Genomic DNA, 23804 nt, shown 5'->3' with positions numbered 1-23804 from the left:
CAAAGCATTATTAGAGCCCTGTAGACATGACAAAACACGACTATAGTCACATTTATACTCTTTTTATTTACAACATATTGCGCAACTGCAGGGTCTTGAGACACATGCTAACTCACAAACTAGAGAGCTAGCGACCTAAACGGTAGCCTTCAAGTTATTTCCTTTCAACTTAAATAGCCAAAAACTTACCACTTCCACACGGATAGCGAGGATAACTATTAACAGTTATTTAACCTTTAACATGAATATTAATCAAACGTAATAATTTTTTTCTGGGTACATGATACCATACAGCATCCATATCAAACTTGCGCGGGGGTCGCACTAACATTAAACTTTCATATTTAAGGCGGGGGCCTCAAACTAGTGTCCGGCGGGCCACATTTGGCCCGCGGGCCGCGTTTTTGAGACCCCTGTTCTAAAGTATTTAAACCTTTAACAATATGGATTCTGTATGGTATCATGTACCCAGAAAAAAATTATTACGTTTGATTAATGTTCATGTTAAAGGTTAAATAACTGTTAATAGTTATCCTCCCTATCCATGTGGAAGTGGTAAGTTTTTGGCTATTTAAGTTGAAAGGAAATAACTTGAAGGCTACCGTTTAGGTCGCTATAGCTCTCTAGTTTGCGAGTTAGCATGTGTCTCAAGACTCTGCAGTTGCGCAATATGTGAATACCATACAGCATCCATATCAAACTTGCGCGGGGGTCGCATTACATAACATTAAACTTTCATATTTAAGGCGGGGGCCTCAAACTAGTGTCCGGCGGGCCACATATGGCCCTGCTTTAGAGTAACATCCAAATACCGTAGTGGTCTTTTTTTACCACAGCGAAAAAACTAGGTTGTCCCTCTGAAATGCATTAGCTGTAACTGACAAAAGCTTTATTTCATGTGGAAATGTATTGGTAGAGACAGTAACAACAGCCACTAAACCAGGGGTGGGCAAACTACGGCACGGGGGCCACATCCGGCCTGCCAAGTGTTTGAATACGGCCCGCCCAATCTTTCCAAAGTATTTAATTTAAACTCAACATACAACCTGGCATCATGGCCTGAGCCAACCTTTTGATGGTTGTATCAATTTCGTTGTTTGACATGGTCTGTTGTTTACAAAGTGCTCCTGAAAAAAGAGACACAAGCACATAATAATAATAATAATTAAAATAATAATTATTATATTATTATTATAACTATTGTGATTATTATATTTATTGTATTAATGCTAATTATTATATTAATTATATATAATAATATTGTTATATTTGCATATTTTACATAATAATAATATAATAATTATTATTTTAATTTTATTTTAATTATTATAATATTTTATTATTTTTAAAATATTTAAATATAAATATAAAATAATAAATAATAATAGCAGATTGCATGACAATTTTACAGATACAATAATACCCCCCCCCCCCCCCCCCCCCCGGAAATTTTGTTATATCAATGCGGCCCGCGAGTCAAAAAGTTTGCCCACCCCTGCACTAGACAAAACTGTGAGCAAATGAATCCACTTTGACCCATACGTTATTGTGCCGGGTTCTCACATAAACACTGTTTGAGCTAGTCGAGCAGGGCGGCCTTACTGAGATTATTTGAGAGGTAAACAATTCCCCTGGATCTGGGTCACCGTGTGTGTGTGTGTGTGTGTCTTTGCGCGAATGTTTGAACTAAAACAGGATCATCAGATAAATCCAGAATTTTCCAATTTCATCCATCTCCTGAGACTCCTGTTTTCCCCGGTAGACATGCGGATATTGTGGCATTTAAGGCTATCCAAATCAACCAGGGGGGTTTACTGGCATCGAACCAACCGAACCACCTAACCACCTAACCAAATATCATAACAAGTCTAACCTACCCTCAGGTTCAGTCATAGTTCAAAGCAAACCTACTCTACTATTTACTCTCCATTGGACCGTCTTTCACAAAGTTTTTGTAAACTTTCACAAACATGTGACCCACGGGCCAAATGTGGCCCGCAGGACACTAGTTTGAGGCCCCCGCGCAAGTTTGATATGGATGCTGTATGGTATCATGTACCCAGAAAACACCATACAGCATCCATATCAAACTTGCGCGGGGGTCGCACTAACATTAAACTTTCATATTTAAGGCGGGGGCCTCAAACTAGTGCCCTGCGGGCCACATTTGGCCCGCGGGCCGCGTGTTTGAGACCCCTGTTCTAAAGTATTTAAACCTTTAACAATATGGATGCTGTATGGTATCATGTACCCAGAAAAAATTATTACGTTTGATTAATGTTCATGTTAAAGGTTAAATAACTGTTAATAGTTATCCTCCCTATCCGTGTGGAAGTGGTAAGTTTTTGGCTATTTAAGTTTAAAGGAAATAACTTGGAGGTTACCGTTTAGGTCGCTAGCTCTCTAGTTTGCGAGTTAGCATGTGTCTCAAGACCCTGCAGTTGCGCAATATGTTGTAAATAAAAAAAAAAGTATAAATGTGCGGTTTGTGCAATTTTGTGCAGAAAAATAAATATTAAGATATTTGAGAAGAGTGGAATTTCCTCCCACATTCCAAAAACATGCTAGGTTAATTAGCGACTCCAAATTGTCCATAGGTATGAATGTGAGTGTGAATGGTTGTTTGAATATATGTGCCCTGTGATTGGCTGGCCACCAGTCCAGGGTGGAAGACCCTGAAGACAGCTGGGATAGGTTCCAGCATCCCCTGCGACCCTCGTGAGGATAAGCGGTAGAAAATGAATGAATGAATCAATAATAATCGACATCAAGGCTGCACGGTGGTCGAGTGGTTAGCACATGGGCCTCACAGCTAGGAGACCCGAGTTCAATTCCACCCTCTGCTATCTCTGTGTGGAGTTTGCATGTTTTCTCCGGGTACTCCGGTTTCCTCCCACATTCCAAAAAACATGCTAGGTTAATTAGCGACTCCAAATTGTCCATAGGTATGAATGTGAGTGTGAATGGTTGTTTGTCTATATGTGCCCTGTGATTGGCTGGCCACCAGTCCAGGGTGTACCCCGCCTCTAGTGGGGATAAGCGGCATAGAAAATGACATTTTTTCAGCTGTACATTACCCTCAGGTTCAGTCGTAGTTCAAAGCAAACCTACTGTAGTATTTTCCCTGGCAGAGTACTCCATTGGACCGTTTCTCACATAGTTTGTGTACAGCATCACTTCAAGATCACACATCAGAGTATTTGTAGCCTTTTTGAACTCATCTTCCAATATTCAGACCTCGCCTCTTTTCACAGCACTTGACTTTGTTTTGTTTGGGCTCCAAGACCACCTCCGTTCCAGACCCATCTGGGTTTCAGGACTTGAGCCTGGAACTACCATTCATGCTGCTCGTCATGTCTTCTTCACGAGTGGTGAATATCCCGCGTGTTGTAATAGCAAATAACGAGTTCAAAGATACAGTTGTCGACTGCGACTGCGAATGCCAAGTCATGCTTGTGCAACACGATGGAAGATTTACAGCGTCGGTTTTTTTTCGCTCCGTGTAAATTCTTGGCGATGGTTGTGATTTGTAATTTCCGTGAATGTGATGAGGTTTAACGGCTTTCCATATGACGAGTGTAAGCGGACCCCGGCCAACGCGTGATCGGTGATGTCCTCCTTTGCAATCAGATCTGAACGGGACAAAGATTAAGATGAATTATTTGGATCGAGACACAGTACGGTTACTGTAGGTCAATGATGAAAAAAAAAAATTAAGGTCACTCAACATTCTCACAGCAGCCCACCCAGAGGTACTGCCCCACAGTTTGAAAGGCACTCCACTAGACCAATGTTTTTTCCACATATGAGCAGTTAGTAACAGTTAGTAGCTGTTTAATTCGGCTATGTACGATCCCTTATTTATGAATGGAATATTTGCATAGCTAAAGCAGCTTATGGCCTTTTAAATATGGATTTTTCACATTAGAGCCCTCTAGACAGGAAATAGCACCCCTATAGGCACTTTTACACTTCTACACAGGGTCGCGGGGGGTGCTGGAGCCTATCCCAGCTGTCTTCGGGCGTAAGGCGGGGTACACCCTAGACTGGTCGCCAGCCAATCACAGGGCACATATAGACAAACAACCATTCACACTCACATTCATACCTATGGACAATTTGGAGTCACTAATTAACCTAGCATGTTTTTGGAAGGGAGAACATGCAAGAGATGGCCGAGGGTGGGATTGAACCCTGGTCTCCTAGCTGTGAGGTCTGCGCGCTAACCTCTAGACCACCGTGCCGCCCTCACTTTTTTATTATATTATATATATTTATATATAATATTGTTATATTATATATATATTAATATTTTCACTTTTGGTGTGTAGTCATTATTAACTTAAAATTTGTAAAAAAAAAAGATATATATATATAGAGAGTGGTTAGCACACAGGCCTCACCTAGCTAGGAGACCAGGGTTCGATTCCACCCTCGGCCATGCAAATATGGGCTGCACGGTGTTCGAGTGGTTAGCACGTAGACCTCACAGCTAGGAGACCAGGGTTCAATTCCACCCTCGGCCATCTCTGTGTGGAGTTTCCATGTTCTCCCCGTGCATGCGTGGGTTTTCTCCGGGTACTCCGGTTTCCTCCCACATTCCAAAAACATGCTAGGTTAATTAGCGACTCCAAATTGTCCATAGGTATGAATGTGAGTGTGAATGGTTGTTTGTCTATATGTGCCCTGTGATTGGCTGGCCACCAGTCCAGGGTGTACCCCGCGTCTCGCCCAAAAGACAGCTGGGATAGGCTCCAGCACCCCCCGCGACCCTTGTGAGGAAAAGCAGTAGAAAATGAATGAATAATAATGTAGGCTGCACGGTGGTCGAGTGGTTAGCGCTGATTTTCTCCGGGTACTCCGGTTTCCTCCCACATTCCAAAAACATGCTAGGTTAATTAGCGACTCCAAATTGTCCATAGGTATGAATGTGAGTGTGAATGGTTGTTTGTCTATATGTGCCCTGTGATTGGCTGGCCACCAGTCCAGGGTGTACCCCGCGTCTCGCCCAAAAGACAGCTGGGATAGGCTCCAGCACCCCCCGCGACCCTTGTGAGGAAAAGCAGTAGAAAATGAATGAATAATAATGTAGGCTGCACGGTGGTCGAGTGGTTAGCGCTGATTTTCTCCGGGTACTCCGGTTTCCTCCCACATTCCAAAAACATGCTAGGTTAATTAGCGACTCCAAATTGTCCATAGGTATGAATGTTGATGCTATTGAATTTGAAAACAACGTTCTACCATAAGTGCGCAGGCCCCCACGGATAGGAGACCCGAGTTCAATACAAAATATATAGATGTATAAAAGAATACAAAATACATCCGTATAGATCAGGGGTCTCAAACACGCGGCCCGCGGGCCAAATGTGGCTCGCAGGACACTAGTTTGAGGCCCCCGTCTTGATATGAAAGTTTAATGTTAAAAAAAAAATGTAAAAAAAAAAATATTGAGGGTGGAATTGAACTCGGGTCTCCTTTCCGTGGGACTTGTGCACTTATGGTAGAACGTTGTTTTCAAATTCAACATCATATGAGACAAACTACTTGTAAAGTTAATAACATTGAGCGGCATGTTTATTGGAATCATCGGGGATTTAATTGAATATGTATGACCTTCATTTCATATCTCAAACATCTTCCATCTGTCTTTTAAAAAAAATCATGTTCAGCGTATTATTGGCTGAGGTCTTTTGCTTTCAAGTCACCCGGAACAAGAAGGTTGGAATATTTAGTTCCTTCTCCTCCTCGGTTGGCTGGTTGGCTGGTTGTCCGGGTCCTAACGATGACATCAAGCATGCAGACTTGGTTTCTGTGGCCTCTGATCTGCAGGCACAGAGAAGGGGCAGCTCTGAGCTCATTCTGGAAGGAAGTCGCTTCACAACTGGAACTTTCAGGACAGAGACATCAACATCTGGCTAAGCCCAGGAAAAGAGAGGCAGGATGCGTGCGAGCCAGGTATGGATGTAAACCATGGAAAAAGATCATCATGATTTGGATTGCGGCAGCCGAGCTTGCGTTGTAGGCGCCGCCTTCTTTGGCGTTCCGACCTTGACTCGAGCACCTTGTGTTTCCCAGTGTCACATCCTATATACGGGAGGCGCCCTTAAGTTCAGGATGTAGGTCAAGCAGCTGTCATGTACGGTGCTGCCTTATTCAGGAGATGACGTCAGAGACCATTATCAAATGTTTTTTTTCCTTTTAATGTCTTCTTCCCGCCGGCAGCGGGAATGTGCTTTCTGTCGTACGACGGGAATAAAAAGTCAGCTTGGAATAAATAGTGTGTATTCAAGCATTTTGTACTATAAAGTGGCTATTTATACTGTTATTGTTGTGTCTGTGGAGAGCTGATTCACTGTGTAAATACACGGTGTGTGGCATCGAACCACGGCACTCTGCACAGCGCAACCGCAGCCAAGGTATAAAGACTGTGGTCTCAATATCAACACAATCATTTCCTGCTAAATAGAAAGAAATTTGAAAGGGGATCTAATATGCTAATTTTTTTTTTAACCCTTTGTGGACTCCTATAGAGCAGGTACACACAATAACCAACACAGAAAGCTTTCTAGATCTTCCAGAATGTGCACCGACTGTATTTTTTTGGATTTGCCCGCCAAAATGGTGTGTTTTAATTTATTCCACCGACAATCCGTCTCCGGGTACGCCCACTTTGCTGTGATTGGTCAATAACTACAAGCTAATCAAAATATTTAGTTTCACATACAATTTTCAACAAAATTTAAGATATTGTTTATGTTTCGGGCTATTTTCATAAAAATAAAAAAAATATGGGACATAACAGGAAATCTTGGTTGCACGGCGGTCGAGTGGTTAGCGCAAAGACCTCACAGCTACATAGGAGTTCAATTCTGCCCTGCGTGGAGTTTGCATGTTCTCCGGGTTTTCTCTGTGTACTCCGGTTTCCTCCCACATTCCAAAAAACATGCTAGGTTAATTAGCGACTCCAAATTGTGAGTGTGAATGGTTGTTTGTCTATATGTGACCTGTGATTTGCTCGTCACCAGTACAGAATGTACCCCGCCTCTCTCGCCTGAAGACAGCTGGGATAGGCTCCAGCATACCCCTGTGACTCTAGTGACGATAAGTGTAATGTAATGTAAAAAAAACTGCTAAAAAAATACCGGCAGCACGGAGGTCGAGTGGTTAGCACGAAGGCCTCACAGCTAGGAGACTCGAGTTCAATTACACCCCCAGTTTGCATGTTCTCCCCGTGCATTTGTGGGTTTTCTCCGGGTACTCCGGTTTCCTCCCACATTCCAAAAAACATGCTAGGTTAATTAGCGACTTCCAAATTGTCCATAGGTATGAATGTGAGTGTGAATGGTTGTTTGTCTATATGTGTCCTGTGATTTGCTCGCCACCAGTACAGAATGTACCCCGCCTCTCTCGCCTGAAGACAGCTGGGATAGGCTCCAGCACCCCCCCGCGACCCTCGTGAGGATAAGCGGTAGAAAATGAATGAATGATTATTCCAACAGTAAAATATGGTGGTGGTAGTGTGATGGTCTGGGACTGTTTTGCTGCATCAGGACCTGGAAGACTCACTGTCATAAATGGAACCATGAATTATTGTTAATATGCAAATATGGGCTGCACGGCGGACAAGTGGTTAGCTAGCTCGTGGTTTCCTCCCACATTCCAAAAACATGCTAGGTTAATTAGCGACTCCAAATTGTCACAGGTATGCTGTGCAGAACGCTTCCATTGATCTGGTCTGGTATGGTTCATCTTTGTTGACTGTCTGACAGGCCAGATAAGTAAGATCCAGATGTGTTTGTGCAAGGATAAATGTCAGAACCGGCCAAGAAAACGTCCAAATCCCCCACAGCGCAGGTAGGACCGTCTGCCTGCCTGCCTGCCTGTCTGTCTGAGGTACACGACCCCCCCTCCCCAGGTTGCTCACATGAGCTCAGCTTCCAGGTCGAGCAACACGGGCTCAAGTAATTGACCCAAATCAAACACTCGGCGGTATAAAAAAAAAGAGCGCTGAGGTCAAGTTTTGTTCTTTTGAGTCAATTTTAATACTTCCTGTGGCCGGGTTCATCACGCAGGAAGTTGTTTCAGACCAGACTAGTTCATTATGAAGTCAAGTAGACTAAATAGGTGATGGGCCTATTTCTTGGGAAAAACTCAGAACTGGATCTTTTCAATCTTTTTTAAAAAATTTTAAATTTTTTTACAATTTTTTAATTTTTTTTTAAATTTTTTAAAATTTTTTAATTTTTTTTAAATATTTTTTTTTTCATTTTTCAACCGTGTTTCTTTGTTAAAGTGCTAAATAATCTACTCTTTCTGAAAAAAAAAATTCTTCTGTATGAGTAAGGGTCATGGCTTTTTGACCTGCAGCAGATGTTAGTCGAGAAGACTTATGCTTTTATTATCGACTTAATTCCTACAAATTGATTAATTAAGCAAAGTTATGACCTAAGACACAATGCTCGTCTCTGTGGAATATTATTTTCTGTTGCACGCGCTCGCCGCGCTTAAACCAATTTCACGCCGATGCACACGCAACGCTGATGATTGTCACTCGTCGCTCTGAGATCATATGTTTATGGTCTTGTGATGGCTGTGATTGACAGGACCCAAGTGAGACGGGGACCCCCTGACTCCTCCCCTCAGCTGACCGGGACCTCCCGTACTGTGAAGCGTTATCCGTCATCCTCTGGGCCTATCACCTCCAACGCTCTACCCAACGGCAACGCCCACGGAATCGAGCACAGGAACGGACACAGACACGGACATGGCAACGTACACTTCAGGCCACCCGGTGACAATCAGCTGCATGGGCAATTTAACAACGCGTTATCACCAGCAGGTAAAAATAAAAACTAGCCGACTGCTAACTGTGAAAAAGAACAACATGAATCTTCTCTCCGCTGTTTCATGCTCACTTGACATTTTCACTCAGCCTTGCCTCGTCAAAACAAACACAACGCTCTCTGCCGAGAATACATACTGACACTTCCTGCGGTGTCACTGCTGACTGGAACATTGGCCGCAAGAAAAAAAAAAACAAATACTGGCAACGTCCCAGATTGGACTTGATACGTGTGTTCAGCTGTGTGGCTCATATGCATGTGTTACATACAGTGCAGTACATTACACAGTACAATATAATACATGGTTTATATTATTATATTCATTCATTCATTCATTTTCTACCGTTTATCCTCACGAGGGCTTGTCTTCTTGTCCTCTTGTCGGGCAACCCTGGACTGGTCTGCGCGCTAACCACTTGACCGTCGTGCCGCTCTATTTATTTTATTATTTTATTATTTTATTATTTTATTATTTTATTATTTTATTATTTTATTATTTTATTATTTTATTATTTTATTATTTTATTATTTTATTATTTTATTATTTTATTATTTTATTATTTTATTATTTTATTATTTTATTATTTTATTATTTCATTTTATTTATTATTTTATTATTATTTTTTTAATTTTTTTTATTAATTTTAATTTTAATTTTAATTTTAATTTTAATTTTAATTTTAATTTTAATTTTAATTTTAATTTTAATTTTAATTTTAATTTTAATTTTAATTTTAATTTTAATTTTAATTTTAATTTTAATTGTACATGCATACTCCACACATAGATGGCCGAGGGTGGAATCGAACTCGGGTCTCCTAGCTGTGAGGCCTGCGTGCTAAGCACTCACACGCCGTGCAGCCTTGATGTCTATTATTATTCATTCATTCATTCATTTTCTACCGCTTTTCCTCACGAGGGTCACTGGGGGTTGCTGGAGCCTATCCCAGCTGTCTTCGGGCGAGAGGCGGGGTACACCCTGGACTGGTGGCCAGCCAATCACAGGTTTAATTTTAATTTTAATTTTAATTTTAATTTTAATTTTAATTTTAATTTTAATTTTAATTTTAATTTTAATTTTAATTTTAATTTTAATTTTAATTTTAATTTTAATTTTAATTTTAATTTTAATTTTAATTTTAATTTTAATTTTAATTTTAATTTTAATTTTCGCAAATTAACCTAGCATGTTTTTGGAATGTGGGAGGAAACCGGAGTACCCGGAGAAAACATGCAAACTCCACATAGAGATGGCCGAGGGTGGAATTGAACTTGGGTCTCCTAGCTATAAGGCTTGCGAGCTAACCACTTGTCCGCCGTGACGCCCTATTTATTTATTCATTCATTTATTTATTTTTTATTTATTTATTTATTTAATTTTAATTTTAATTTTAATTTTAATTTTAATTTTAATTTTAATTTTAATTTTAATTTTAATTTTAATTTTAATTTTAATTTTAATTTTAATTTTAATTTTAATTTTAATTTTAATTTTAATTTTAATTTTAATTTTAATTTTAATTTTAATTTTAATTTTAATTTTAATTTTCGCTAATTAACCTGGCATGTTTTTGGAATGCAGGAGGAAACCGGAGTACCCGGAGAAAAACAGCGCTAACCACTCGACCACCGTGCAGCCTATATTATTATATGTATATCTATTTATTTGTACCTTTCGTGGGTTACCAGGGTAACAGCAGGCCCATCATTCCACACATCTGCTTGCCCTCACCTCTCGTTGCCCCCTTCACTCATACACACGTCTGAAACACCCTCTGGGAAAGATAAAGGCCCTGGAGAGTAGCCGGGTATCTGTTGCGTGTTGGCTGGCCCGTAATGCAGTTCGAGCGCGCCAATGCCGAGCATCAGGACACGCCCCTTGTGCATTTATAAACTGCCCACCGGTTCGCCAAGAGACGAGTCGAGTATCACAGAAAGTCTGAAGGCGACGGCATGGAACTGGCCTCCGGTCTACCTTTGATATTGATCCTCATCAACCGGTTGTGTGTGTGCTTCCCAGGGTCCAACCTCACCTCCAATCTGGACCGCATCAAGATCGTGTTCACGCCCACGATGTGCCGCAAGGTATGCAGCGGTGGGCACTGCTATAACAGCTGTGAGAAAGGGGACGTGACCACCGTCTACAGCGAGACGTCGCAGCAGCAGCAGCAGCAGCAACAACAAACGAAGACGACGGGATTCAGACTCTGTAAGTGTCAAAGGTCATCGCTCATGTCTTACTTTCACTTTCTGTTACTTTCTAATACTTTTCTGATTCTCACACACATTCCTTGCACTTCCATTCTTGGGCTTTTTTTTTAATACTTTATTTTCTTATTTTTATTAAGGCGGCACGGTGGTCGAGTGGTTAGCACGCAGACCTCACAGCTAGGAGACCAGGGTTCAATTCCACCCTCAGCCATCTCCGGGTACTCCGGTTTCCTCCCACATTCCAAAAAAACATGCTAGGTTAATTAGCGACTCCAAATTGTCCATAGGTATGAATGTGAGTGTGAATGGTTGTTTGTCTATATGTGCCCTGTGATTGGCTGGCCACCAGTCCAGGGTGTACCCCGCCTCTCGCCCCAAAAGACAGCTGGGATAGGCTCCAGCACCCCCGCGACCCTACTGTTGCTGTATATGGATATACAATGTATATACAATGTATATACAATGTAATAAAAAGATCGATGCACACGTACATAAAAAATAAAAAATAAAAAATAAAAAATAAAAAATAAAAAATAAAAAATAAAAAATAAAAAATAAAAAATAAAAAATAAAAAATAAAAAATAAAAAATAAAAAATAAAAAATAAAAAATAAAAAATAGAAAATAGAAAATAGAAAATAAAAAAAAATTAAAATTGACAATTGACAATTGAAAATTAACAATTAAAAATTAATAAATTGAAAATTGAAAATAAAATTAAAAATTAAAAATTAAAAATTAAAAATTAAAAATTTAAAATTTAAAATTTAAAATTTAAAATTTAAAATTTAAAATTTAAAATTTAAAATTTAAAATTTAAAATTTAAAATTTAAAATTTAAAATTAAGCCTCATTTCATAAAATGTACCCCGCCTCTCACCCCAAAGACGAGGGGCTCCATAGGCTGAATTAAAAATTAAAAATTAAAAATTAAAAATTAAAAATTAAAAATTAAAAATTAAAAATTAAAAATTAAAAATTAAAAATTAAAAATTAAAAATTAAAAATTAAAAATTAAAAATTAAAAATTAGCCTCATTTCATAAAATGTACCCTGCCTCTCACCCCAAAGACGAGGGGCTCCATAGGCTCCAGCACCCCCCGCGACCCTTGTGAGGAAAAATCAGTAGAAAATGAATGAATGAATAACAGGAAATCTGTAGCAATCATGCATTTAAATATCAATAATCTGTCTTATCTTGTACGTGAACCACCTCCTTATGAGTTTTAATAGAAATCTGCGTTGCAGTTTATGTGTAATACTCGTAACCAACTCAAAGCTAGCCATTTAACCCTAACATCAAGTAACAAAACAAAAAGGGGTGCAATTTGAGTCCTTTCCTTGATTTTTGTACGTGAACGGTGTCCATTTCACCCATTTTTCTCCACATGTCTTCTTCAGTCCTCAATCTATGTGTCAATCATTCCATGTCATGTATTGTGTTCATCACACAAAGCCACTCCTCCAATACCGGAGGTCTTGCATTAAGCCATTTTTTGGTAATGGCTTTTTTTTTTTTTACCAATTCTTGGGCTTTTTATTGGGTGGGAATGACAAAATGGGTTCCCAGTAGCATTCCCGTCTATCCCGTATACAAAGCTCCAAAAGCTGGCGTTTTCGCTAAGAATTCTCACTGTCAAACAGAAACAGAGGCAAGGAAAACAGTCTAGAAAAGACGTAGAGCAGATTAAAAGAGTGGGGGATAATCTCCCCTACCACATACACACACTTAAGTATGGTGGTCCCACGCTCCCACCACTTAGCCCCATCTCTCTGTGGTTTACACCTCTCGGTTAGCCATTTAACATGCTCACTGGGAGAGTTTTCTAGAATGAAGAACTGGACCTGGATGCCAGAAAGAGCAGCATGGACAAGATTTTATTTATAGGGATTACATTAAAGCTGCCATTTATCCTCTTAATTCACACAGTAGTGTCCATGGGAAGGGCGGAGGCAGTCAATGCCAATGGCAGGGGTCATGACCTTGCGTGTTTTTTTTTGTTTTTTTTACTTGTATTTTCTTCAGTCGCAAAGTCCTGCTGAGGCTCAGACTAATTAGTGCTTTGGATTAGAAGCGAGGGGTGCACATACCACACACATACAAAGCTTCTCTAGTTACATAAAAACAGTTAAAAGACCTTCACCTAAGAGCGCTATTGTAGGACATAACATTAGGTACACCTGGACATTTCAGTATACCCGATTAAAAAAAAAAATGTTGTGGTGCCGGGTATCGGTGTGTGTGTGTGTGTAATGAAATAGCACTAAATATTGCATTTATTATTATATCCAATATCCAATGTTTGGATATTTATATATTTTCCCAGCATCAGCGTCAGCAAGTTGCATCTGGATATTTTTATTTTTATTATCTGTTATTTTTATTTTTATTTTCTGTTATTTTTATTTTCTGTTATTTTTATTATCTGTTATTTTTATTTTTATTATCTGTTATTTTTATTATCTGTTATTTTTATTATCTGTTATTTGTATTATCTTATTTTTATTTTTATTTTTATTTTTATTTTTATTTTTATTTTTATTTTTATTTTTATTTTTATTTTTATTTTTATTTTTATTTTTATTTTTATTTTTATTTTTATTTTTATTTTTATTTTTATTTTTATTTTGTTATTTTTTAATTTTAATTTTAATTTTAATTTTAATTTTAATTTTAATTTTAATTTTAATTTTAATTTTACGGTAATATTTTTTCAACAGCTGTTAGAACGACTGATTAAATATAGTTGTAAGTAAACCAATAAAAAAAAAATATTGTAAAGGCCCCCAACATCGAAAGACTTAAGTCTCGTTTTAAAAGCCACTTTTATTCTATGGCTTTTAACTCAGAGTGAGTCGTATGGTCCTGTGTCTTTTAGTTCTTTATTTTGATTGGTTTTATTTTTTTATACTTTTATTGCTTTGCTTCTTGTTTTTAAATATTTTAATATCTATTTTACTATTTTTTTTCTTATTTGATCTTTTTGGATTAAATTCAATTTGTACCTTTTATTTATTTATTGTATTTTATTTTTACTTTTTATTTTTCTAGTCTTTGCAGCACTCTAGAAACATAAGTAAAACTAAAATAAACTAAAATTGTATAAAATATGTTTTTTTTTTAATCTTAAACATTTTTAACATATTCCTAAACTGCTAAACTGCTAAAAAAAAAATCAGTTATTACTGTCTAATTAAAGCCATGGGAAAAATGACCACACCTGCTATATTTTATGTCGTTAACAATATAGATGCGCCCCAAATTTGGGGGCTGCGTCCCTTGGGGGACCCAGCCTCCCTGGCCTTTGGAGGTGATGCCTTCAGAGGCACCTCTGAAAGCTGTGTCAACCCTTATTAAATAAGACGGCTGAGCCTTCGGGAGATTTCTTGGTTGCATCATATGCTCCCACCCTGATGCTTCAGTCACGATTCTATGGGGCTACACGTTAGCATTAATAACGTCATGCATTTTCATTTGAAGGTCCCAAGAAACGTAACATATATGGGTGTTGGATGTGCCGCCATATTTCAGTATTTTTAATAGAGAGAAGAATCTATTGCTTATACTTTAAGTGTGGTTGAATTCTTAGAAAACTGCACACCCTATAAAGCAGGAGTGGGTAAACTACGGGCCCGGGGGCCACATGCGGCCCAACAAGCAATTGAATCTGGCACGCCAGTTGCTTTTTAAGTATTTTAACTTTTAACATACATGACTTGCAAGTCGGATGTCTTATTAAAAAAAACAAATGTAATATAATTTAAGTTTTTGTTTTTTTTTCTTTAATAAAAAAATAATTGTTTTAATTTTTTTAATGGTTTAATTTCATTTGAACATACATCAGATTACAATTGAATGCATCACATAATCAGTTCACAGTTCAACATGTCCAAAAGGAGTAGGAAGAAGCAAAGCTTATTAAATCCTACCCCTCCATCTGGTACTTTTACAATCAGTAACTGTTACATTTGTTCACTTCCTGCTTTCCTAATATAATTTCATTTTATTTTATTGTATTTTTTTAATTAAAAAATTGTTTTTAATTTTTTAAATAAAAAAATACATCAGAAAAAAATTGTTTTTAATTTTTTAAATTTTTTTTAATGGTTTTATTTCATTTGAACATGCATCAGATTACAATTGAATGCATCCCATAATCAGTTCACAGTTCCACATGTCCAAAAGGAGTAGGAAGAAGCAAAGCTTATTAAATCCTACCCCTCCATCTGGTACTTTTACAATCAGTAACTGTTACATTTGTTCACTTCCTGCTTTCCTAATATAATTTAATTTTATTTAATTGTACTTTTTTATTTTAAAAAAATGTTTTATTTTTTTATTAAAAAATACATCAGAAAAAATTTGTTTTTAATTTTAAAATTTTTTTTAAAAAATTAATGGCTTTATTTCATTTGAAAATGCATCAGATTACAATTGAATGCATCCCATAATCAGTTCCCAGTTCCACATGTCCAAAAGGAGTAGGAAGAAGCAAAGCTTATTAAATCCTACCCCTCCATCTGGTACTTTTACAATCAGTAACTGTTACATTTGTTCACTTCCTGCTTTCCTAATATTATTTTATTTTATTTTATTGTATTTTTTTAATTTAAGAAATTGTTTTTAATTTTTTTAATGGTTTTATTTCATTTGAATATGCATCAGATCCCTGAGATCATATTTCTCCTCTCTTGTAGAGAAGTATTGAATTACATTTTTAGCTAATTTTAGCTATTTTTTAGCCTTATGCATTATTTTAGCTGTTTGAAGATGAACTATATCAGCAAGTTGAAGTATTTGTGATTTTAGAAATAAGGAGTTAGTATGTTCTTTGTAAGCGGCATTATGAATCATCCTTACTGGCCTTTTTTTGCAGTACATTTAGCCAGTGAAGATTGCTTTTATAGTTATTAGCCCATATTTTCCACACAATAAGTAAGATATGGTAGAACCAGAGAGCAATAAAGAGTGTGGAGTGATTTCTGATTGAGAACAAATTTTTTTGCTTTGTTCAATATTGAAATATTTCCGGCCATTTTATGTGTTATATTTGTAATATGAGGTTGACATATGTATATTGACATAGCATCACTGTGTGTATTAAAGGTAAGTCATGTTCCACGTCCTGTTATGGCTTGGGTGTGCGTGTTCGTCAAGGAATGTCAAGAGGATAGCAAACAGTTATCTCATGCTTTTGTTATGCACCCAGTAAATGGTGGATAATTATAACAGGTTCCCTTGGTACGCACAACAATTACTGCGTGTTAAAGCATCATATTGGATAAAAGTCTGTTTATGAGGTAACAAAACATGAGGATGTGCTGTGTTTTTTTTTTTTTACGTCATTTAAATAGACACACTGGTCGATACTGTGTGCAGTCTGCAGTCGGTCTATGAATAGTTGCTAGTCCAGGGTGGGACTGGCCTGACTCAGACTAGTGCAGACCTGCATCACACATTGAAAGAATTTAATAGCTCCCTCGAGATGATACTCCTGCCAGCATATCTAATCAGAGGAGGCCTTTCTCTACTCCTGAACGGTAACATTGCTCAGTCCTGGGCCATGTCGGCACAAGCACTGATATTTGGAAAAAAACCTTGCTTTGTATCTGAATTATATCCCGGGTGAAAATAACGAAATGAAAATAAATTTCCGGGGATCACAATAGATGAAAATATGAGCTAATTCAAGAAACAATACAAGCAGTTGATGTTTGCTAAATACAAGGATGAAGAGTCTTGAACCAGTCATGATGTGCTATATATATATATATATCACTATATTGACACTTACTATGGTACCCATTATGGCATTGGATGCTCATATCACCGAGTACTTTGGTACAAGGTACATTATTTAAAAAAAAAACAAAAAAAAACCTTGAACTGTATTATGGAAAGCAGGAAGTGAACAAATGTAACAGTTACTGTTTGTAAAAGTACCAGATGGAGGGGTAGGATTTAATAAGCTTTGCTTCTTCCTACTCCTTTTGGACATGTGGAACTGTGAACTGATTATGGGATGCACTCAATTGTAATCTGATGCATGTTCAAATGAAATAAAACCATTAAAAAAAAATTAAAAATTTAAAAAAAAATTCTGATGTATTTTTTAATTAAAAGAAATTTAAAAAAAATTTAAATAAAAAAATACGATTAAATGAAATGAAATTATATTAAGAAAGCAGGAAGTGAACAAATGTAACAGTTACTGATTGTAAAGGTACCAGATGGAGGGGTAGGATTTAATAAGCTTTGCTTCTTCCTACTCCTTTTGGACATGTGGAACTGTGAACTGATTATGTGATGCATTCAATTGTAATCTGATGCATGTTCAAATGAAATAAAACCATTAAAAAAAAATTAAAAATGAAAAAAAAAATTTGGATGTATTTTTAATTTAAAAAAATAAAAAAAAATTAAATTAAAATAAAAACCATTAAAAAATATATTTTTTTTAATTCTGATGTATTTTTTAATTAAAAAAAATTAAAAAAAAATCTAATTAAAAAAATACAATTAAATAAAATGAAATTATATTAGGAAAGCAGGAAGTGAACAAATGTAACAGTTACTGATTGTAAAAGTACCAGATGGAAGGGTAGGATCTAATAAGCTTTGCTTCTTCCTACTCCTTTCGGACATGTGGAACTGCAAACTGATTATGTGATGCACTCAATTGTATGGCGCACCCGCGCCTCCGTCCGTCCCATTGACACAAGTGTCAAAGTGGGAGGAGAGAACTCTCGAGAGGGTTAAGTGTGATCTTAACCGATCAAATGAACGCCTCGCTTTTAAGTATGTAAAAATTTTAAAAGCTACTTTGTGTAACTTCAGTTAGAAATCGTAATCGAACAATATCGGTGTGGATCAAGATTTTCCAGAACAGACAGAAAAGAAAAGACGTCTTTGTGTTCGTCTCCTGCCCTTCTTCCATCCCTCCCTCTGCTCGTCTTTCCTGGCTTGTTGCTAATACCTTGTGACACGGAGCTCATTCCCTACATGCCACTGAGACCCAGCTTGGCTTTTAAAGCCCGTTAAGACTGTTAGCGCTTCTCCCAAGACAGGGCGCGGCATGTCTCCGTCACGAGCATCCTCTTTCATCTCGTAATAGCTAGTCTAATGCGGACCATGTTGGGAAGCAGGCGGCCTCGTCATCGCCATGTGATCATATAACCTTTGTGTTTTGTTTGTTTGTCATGGATATATATTGTTTTTTTTCGCTCTTTGATGTTTTCAATTAGAAGTGGTTAGGTTAAAATTTGAGATGAGAGTAGGTTCAGGTATTTCGGGAACAATGCTAGTACCGAGTTTTCATGCAACAAGATTAGTTTACAGCTGCTTTTTTCTCTCTTTGCACTCCTTTTCCATAGCGAAAGTGAAATAATTCATATACTAGACCAGGGGTCAGCAACACACGGATCCAGGGCTTTGTTGTGGCTCTCTTCGCAATGCTCAAATATTTTTTTAACACCCAAATGTTGAAAATACAAATTTTTGTAATGATTTTTTTTTTGGAAAAAAATTTGACTTTTTGTGAGACTCAAAACTCAACTCTGCTTTTTCTCGTCTGAACTACTTTGATACCCCCAAATTCCCTCCAAATCTAGCAGTCAATCAAAATTTTTGGAGGCTCGCAATTCTCTCTTTGCAATGCTCAAATATTTTTTTTACACCCGAATGTCGAAAATAAAAAAATTTGTAAATTTTAACAAAAACTTGTTAAAATTTCAAAAACAATTAAAACTTACGAAAGCTTAAAATATATTTTTATCTAGATAGATGTTTTTAAATCGTGTTTTGCGGTTCCAGTCTATTTTTCTTTAGTGAACGAGGGGGTAAAGATTTTTCAAAAATTTTTTGATAGTAAAGGTTGCCGACCCCTGGACTAGACTATGACCTCATTTCAAGGATATGCAGCTTGGGGCGCTCATTGGAAATTTTAATTTTTTTAAATTTTCATATTCCGTTATTCGCTCCAGCACTGGTGCTCACTAATTATCAGCACTTTTAAAATGACCAAATCCCAAATAATAATAATTTGTGACTTCAATACAGTATAAATGCCAATAGGGGTGAAATTTAAAATAAGATAATGATCAGGTTCATTGACCACAAAGTCAATAGATGACTTTGAAGACCTATAATTTCCAATATTTACATATGAAAATACCGATAATGTATATTTACAAATGTCTTTCTATTGCCATTCCCTCTCTTTACTCCCTCTTCTCGTCCTTTACAGTCTTTTGTCAGATCCCTTGTCATAACGGAGGCCGTTGCATCGGCCGGGACCAATGCTGGTGTCCAACCAACTCAACCGGGAAGTTTTGCCACTTGCCAGCTCAGACTCATACCAAACCCACCACTCATAAGGACTCTCGGAACTCAGGAGCAAAATCACCCCTGCAATCCACCTACACTCTACCGCTGTCCAATCAACAACGTAAGTGGACGCTTCTGCAAAACAGCATCGGTTGTCCTTGAAGTACTCGCTTCATAACTGATTCTCTTTGATTCTGATACTGCATCCATTTCCATCTGTCTTGGTGTCACTGTTTTTATGGAAGGTTTGGGTAGTAACACAAAAACTAAAATTTCTTAAAATGTATAAAAGATAAGTTAAAAATGTGAACGGCATCATATCAAAAACATGTTTTTTGAGGAATACCTGGAATATGAAATGATAAAAAAAAATTCATTACAAAGATATTTCAAGAAAACAACCTGACCGGGTCATTTTTGACCCACTTATGGAAGGTTGGGGTAGTAACACAAAAACTAAAATTTCTTAAAATGTATAAAAAGTACATTTAAAAATGTGAATGGCATGATATCAAAAATATGTTTTTTGAGGAATACCTGGAATATGAAATGATAACAATTTTTCATTACAAAGATATTTCAAGAAAACAACCTGACCGGGTCATTTTTGACCCACTTATGGAAGGTTGGGGTAGTAACACAAAAACTAAAATTTCTTAAAATTTATAAAAGTTAAGTTAAAAATGTGAACGGCATGATATCAAAAACATGTTTTTTGAGGAATACCTGGAATATGAAATGATAAAAAAAAAATTCATTACGAAGATATTTCAAGAAAACAACCTGACCGGGTCATTTTTGACCCACTTATGGAAGGTTGGGGTAGTAACACAAAAACTAAAATTTCTTAAAATGTATAAAAGATAACTTAAAAATGTGAATGGCATGATATCAAAAACATGTTTTTTGAGGAATACCTGGAATATGAAATGATAAAAAAAAATTTCATTATGAAGATATTTCAAGAAAACAACCTGACCGGGTCATTTTTGACCCACTTATGGAAGGTTGGGGTAGTAACACAAAAACTAAAATTTATTAAAATTCATAAAAGATAAGTTAAAATTGTGAACGGCATCATATCAAAAACATGTTTTTTGAGGACTACCTGGAATATGAAATGATAAAAAATTTTCATAACGAAGATATTTCAAGAAAACAACCTGACCGGGTCATTTTTGACCCACTTATGGAAGGTTGGGGTAGTAACACAAAAACTAAAATTTCTTAAAATTTATAAAAGATAAGTTAAAATTGTGAACGGCATCATATCAAAAACATGTTTTTTGAGGAATACCTGGAATATGAAATGATAACAAAATTTTCATTACGAAGATATTTCAAGAAAACAACCTGACCGGGTCATTTTTGACCCACTTATGGAAGGTTGGGGTAGTAACACAAAAACTAAAATTTCTTAAAATGTATAAAAGGTAAGTTAAAAATGTGAATGGCATGATATCAAAAACATGTTTTTTTTAGGAATACCTGGAATATGAAATGATAAAAAAAATTCATTATGAAGATATTGTCATGATCGGGCTTCACCCCCTCATGACAGCTTCCTTAGTTTTTCTCTTTCCTCTCTGTTCCTCGTTCGTGCCCTTATTTTGTATTCACTTCCTCTGTTGCTCTGTCCTGCTTTCCGTTTCTTTCCATTTTCTCCTGCACCTGTTCCCAATCGGTGATTGCTATTTAGTTCAGGTGCACGCTCCCTTCGTTGTCGGTTCACTGTCTTATGTCTTATGTTGAGTTTTGCCACGCTTGTACGCAATCCTGCTACATAGCATAAATAAATATACATTTACCTGCATTTTTGGTCCTGCTCTCTGCATCCGGGGGTCGAACCGCAAAGCTCACAAGCCGAGCCGTGACAGAATGAACCGACCAGACGACGACCTCGCAGAGATGGATTTCTGGACACTGCAGATTTTTAAGGCGATGGAGGAGGAGTGCGCAAGGTTCACCCCGGAGGAGCTGGAAGACATGGTGTGGGGGCCGGACGGCACGCTTATCCCCATGGCGTGGGTGTACCCCGGACACGGCATTGACACACCAGTCCGCCGACGACGACGCCGACGCACGTCTCGGCCAGCTCCAGCAAGGCTTCAGCGGACGAAGCCGTCTCCTCCCTCACCTCCGCGCCAAGCCGGGGTGCACCCCCCCGCTCACGCTGCTTCACAGTGCCGGCCTACGCTCAAGCTCAAGAAGGCTCCCACTCCGTGTAAGCACGCCAATTTCACGCCGCCCTCTTCCGGATTCCCGTTGCCGCCCGCGCAACACGAAGAGGAGCGCGGCACATGTTCCCCTCCTGTGCCCAAGCCGCGCAGCTTCAAGGGTTCCCAAACCCCGGCTCCCATGCCAAGCTGCGTGACGGCCCAGATCCCTCCTGTCCCAAAGCCACGCAGCTTCAAGGGTTCCCAAACCCCGGCTCCCGTGCCAAGCTGCGTGACGGCCCAGATCCCTCCTGTCCCAAAGCCACGCAGCTTCAAGGGTTCCCAAACCCCGGCTCCCGTGCCAAGCTGCGTGACGGCCCAGATCCCTCCTGTCCCAAAGCCACGCAGCTTCAAGGGTTCCCAAACCCCGGCTCCCGTGCCCAGCTGCATGACTCCCCAGATTCCTCCAGTCCCCAAGTCACGCGGCTTCAAGGTTTCACAAACCCCAGCTCCCGTGCCAAGCTGCGTGACCCCCCGGATTCCTCCCGTGCCCAAGCCACGCAGCTTCAAGCCCCAGCAACCCCTGGCGCTCAAACCCAGCGGCTTGATACTCCAGACCCCTCCAGAGCCCAAACCCCGCCTGAGGTCCCTTGTAGACCTGGTCCAGGCAGCTGAGCTGGCGGAACTAAAGACCCTCCTCCAGGCCCCCCTCCTCCCGTCCCTGGTTCTACATCCAGCGGCATACGGCGTCTGGAATCCGCCTTTGGAAGGGGGGGCTACTACGACCAGCTGTGAGTCGGAGGACGCACATAACACCCCGTCCGTCCAGTGTGGTGCCCTCTCCTGGTCGCCCGAAGAGGAACAGCCTGCCGGACCTCCAGCACAACCGTCCAGCCAAGATCCAGGACTCGTTCCTCCTCCTCCGGCGTCCACTCTTCCGCGGCGGGATGCCGCTCCTCCTCTCCAGCGGCGGGATGCCGCTCCTCCTCTCCAGCGGCGGGATGCCGCTCCTCCTCTCCAGCGGCGGGATGCCGCTCCTCCTCTCCAGCGGCGGGATGCCGCTCCTCCTCTCCAGCGGCGGGATGCCGCTCCTCCTCTCCAGCGGCGGGATGCCGCTCCTCCTCTCCAGCGGCGGGATGCCGCTCCTCCTCTCCAGCGGCGGGATGCCGCTCCTCCTCTCCAGCGGCGGGATGCCGCGCCTCCTCCCCAGCGGCGGGATGCCGCGCCTCCTCCCCAGCGGCGGGATGCCGCGCCTCCTCCCCAGCGGCGGGATGCCGCGCCTCCTCCCCAGCGGCGGGATGCCGCGCCTCCTCCCCAGCGGCGGGATGCCGCTCCTCCTCTCCAGCGGCGGGATGCCGCTCCTCCTCTCCAGCGGCGGGATGCCGCTCCTCCTCTCCAGCGGCGGGATGCCGCGCCTCCTCCCCAGCGGCGGGATGCCGCGCCTCCTCCTCCAGCGTCACCTCGTCCATGTTGGGCCGGCCTCCCCGGCCAGGCCCACCGCCCTGGCCGCCCCCCAGAGGGGTCCATCCAGGGCTCTCATGGGGCCTGCTGTCCTGGGCGCCCTCCAGAGGAGCCCAGTGCCCTTCGGGCCGCTCACCCTTCAGGCCGTCCTCCTGCGTGGCCCTGCCACCCCGGCCGACCTCCGGAGAGGTCTGGCCAGCAACCCACCTCCGGTCCCCCTGCCTCCCGTCCCTCTTTGTCTTTGGCCTTTTGGACGTCTGGAATCCGTCCTTGAGGGGGGGCTACTGTCATGATCGGGCTTCACCCCCTCATGACAGCTTCCTTAGTTTTTCTCTTTCCTCTCTGTTCCTCGTTCGTGCCCTTATTTTGTATTCACTTCCTCTGTTGCTCTGTCCTGCTTTCCGTTTCTTTCCATTTTCTCCTGCACCTGTTCCCAATCGGTGATTGCTATTTAGTTCAGGTGCACGCTCCCTTCGTTGTCGGTTCACTGTCTTATGTCTTATGTTGAGTTTTGCCACGCTTGTACGCAATCCTGCTACATAGCATAAATAAATATACATTTACCTGCATTTTTGGTCCTGCTCTCTGCATCCGGGGGTCGAACCGCAAAGCTCACAAGCCGAGCCGTGACAGATATTTCAAGAAAACAACCTGACCGGGTCATTTTTGACCCACTTATGGAAGGTTGGGGTAGTAACACAAAAACTAAAATTTCTTAAAATGTATAAAAGATAAGTTAAAAATGTGAACGGCATCATATCAAAAACATGTTTTTTTTTTTTTTTTTAGGAATACCTGGAATATGAA

General features: G+C 39.8%; 1 protein-coding gene across 4 annotated transcripts in view; it reads left to right on the top strand.

Moving 5' to 3' along the window:
- Positions 1-23804, top strand: part of LOC131139964 (latent-transforming growth factor beta-binding protein 2-like) — a 169949-nt gene that overhangs the window by 56691 nt on the left and 89454 nt on the right. For 3 of the 4 annotated variants that reach the window (XM_058089942.1, XM_058089941.1, XM_058089940.1), the window contains exons 4-6: positions 8604-8839; positions 10864-11052; positions 19301-19501. In XM_058089942.1, the coding sequence (XP_057945925.1) occupies positions 8604-8839; positions 10864-11052; positions 19301-19501 (626 nt within the window). Of the gene's footprint in view, positions 1-5323; positions 5956-8603; positions 8840-10863; positions 11053-19300; positions 19502-23804 lie in introns of those variants that run through there. The other variant, XM_058089943.1, reaches the window with a different exon arrangement.

The sequence above is a fragment of the Doryrhamphus excisus genome, chromosome 13, assembly GCF_030265055.1.
Source record: "Doryrhamphus excisus isolate RoL2022-K1 chromosome 13, RoL_Dexc_1.0, whole genome shotgun sequence".
In the NCBI taxonomy this organism is placed as follows: Eukaryota; Metazoa; Chordata; class Actinopteri; order Syngnathiformes; family Syngnathidae; genus Doryrhamphus; species Doryrhamphus excisus.
The sequence above is the reverse complement of the archived record's forward strand: the minus strand, read 5'-3'. Positions and strand labels throughout refer to the sequence as shown.